The sequence below is a fragment of the Chaetura pelagica genome, unplaced genomic scaffold (genome assembly GCF_000747805.2).
Source record: "Chaetura pelagica isolate M959 unplaced genomic scaffold, ChaPel_1.0 scaffold814, whole genome shotgun sequence".
NCBI lineage: Eukaryota > Metazoa > Chordata > Aves > Apodiformes > Apodidae > Chaetura > Chaetura pelagica.
Window position 1 is genome coordinate 65,071 of NW_009953182.1, and position 876 is coordinate 65,946.

An 876-nucleotide genomic window follows, 5' to 3' on the forward strand; every position below is an offset into this window, starting at 1 on the left:
CCAGCCCCATCCTCAGCTGTCCCACCAGGGCTGCTCTCCTTTTTGGAGCCTCTCCAAGAGGCCTCTTGGACAGGATGGAATATGGAAGGGAAGAGGTTGACCTGGAGGTCCCTGCTGGGTGTCCCAGATTTTGGTGCTGCAGATTTTGATCCCCAGGGAAGGTCATTGCAGTCCCAGAGCTTTGCACTTTTTCTCCCTCGTTGAATCCATCCTGGTTGGATTCATCCAGGATCTGTTGCTGGGAAATGGGAACATTCTCCAAGGCTGCCATTCCCTTCTTTCCTCTTGGATTGGTGTCTCCAAACTACACCTGGCCCAGGCTGAGGAATTTCCCCTTGGAAGAAGCTGAAGGAGGAGGAACCTCAGAGGGGAATCCCTTCTTCAGCTGCAGAGAGGAGCAGTTGGCCCTGAAGGAGACAAGTCCTGATCCAAGGGTCTCTTTGCCATGTGTCCCATCAGGGTCCCCCAGTCCCTGTCACCTCCCTGGGTTTGACATGAGCCTGAGGAGGGAAAGGAGCATCACAGCTGGGAACATGATCCCTCTTTTTGGTTGGATCATGTGCTGTTGGGGGCAGCTCCTCTCCTCTTGGCCACCCTCGCCACAAAGAAGGGCTCTGTCCCCCCATCCTGGTGACACCAAATGTTCTCTTTGAGCCTGCAGAGCAACTTGTTGGGTTCCTCCGAGGGCTTCAGGCTGGGCATTGTGGTCCCTCTGTGTGAGTGAGAAGTTGTCCCTGTCTCTGCTGACCTTGCCTTTCCTTGGCAGCTTCCTGGAGGAGGTGACAGCCTCGGGCTTCCGCGGCCGCAGCGCCGAGAGCTCCCAGGTGACCCCGAGGTCAAGCAGCAGACGGTGAATCACGGAGCAGGCAGCAGGAA

The 876-nt window shown here is 56.6% G+C and overlaps 1 protein-coding gene across 1 annotated transcript in view; it reads left to right on the plus strand.

The window, feature by feature from the left end:
- Positions 1 to 854, plus strand: part of VPS45 (vacuolar protein sorting 45 homolog (S. cerevisiae)) — a 32,789-nt gene extending 31,935 nt beyond the window's left edge. Inside the window, exon 14 of the mRNA XM_009997323.1 lies at positions 767 to 854. Within this exon, the coding sequence (XP_009995625.1) occupies positions 767 to 854 (88 nt within the window). The remainder of the gene's footprint in view (positions 1 to 766) is intronic.
- The last annotated feature ends 22 nt before the right edge of the window (positions 855 to 876 follow it).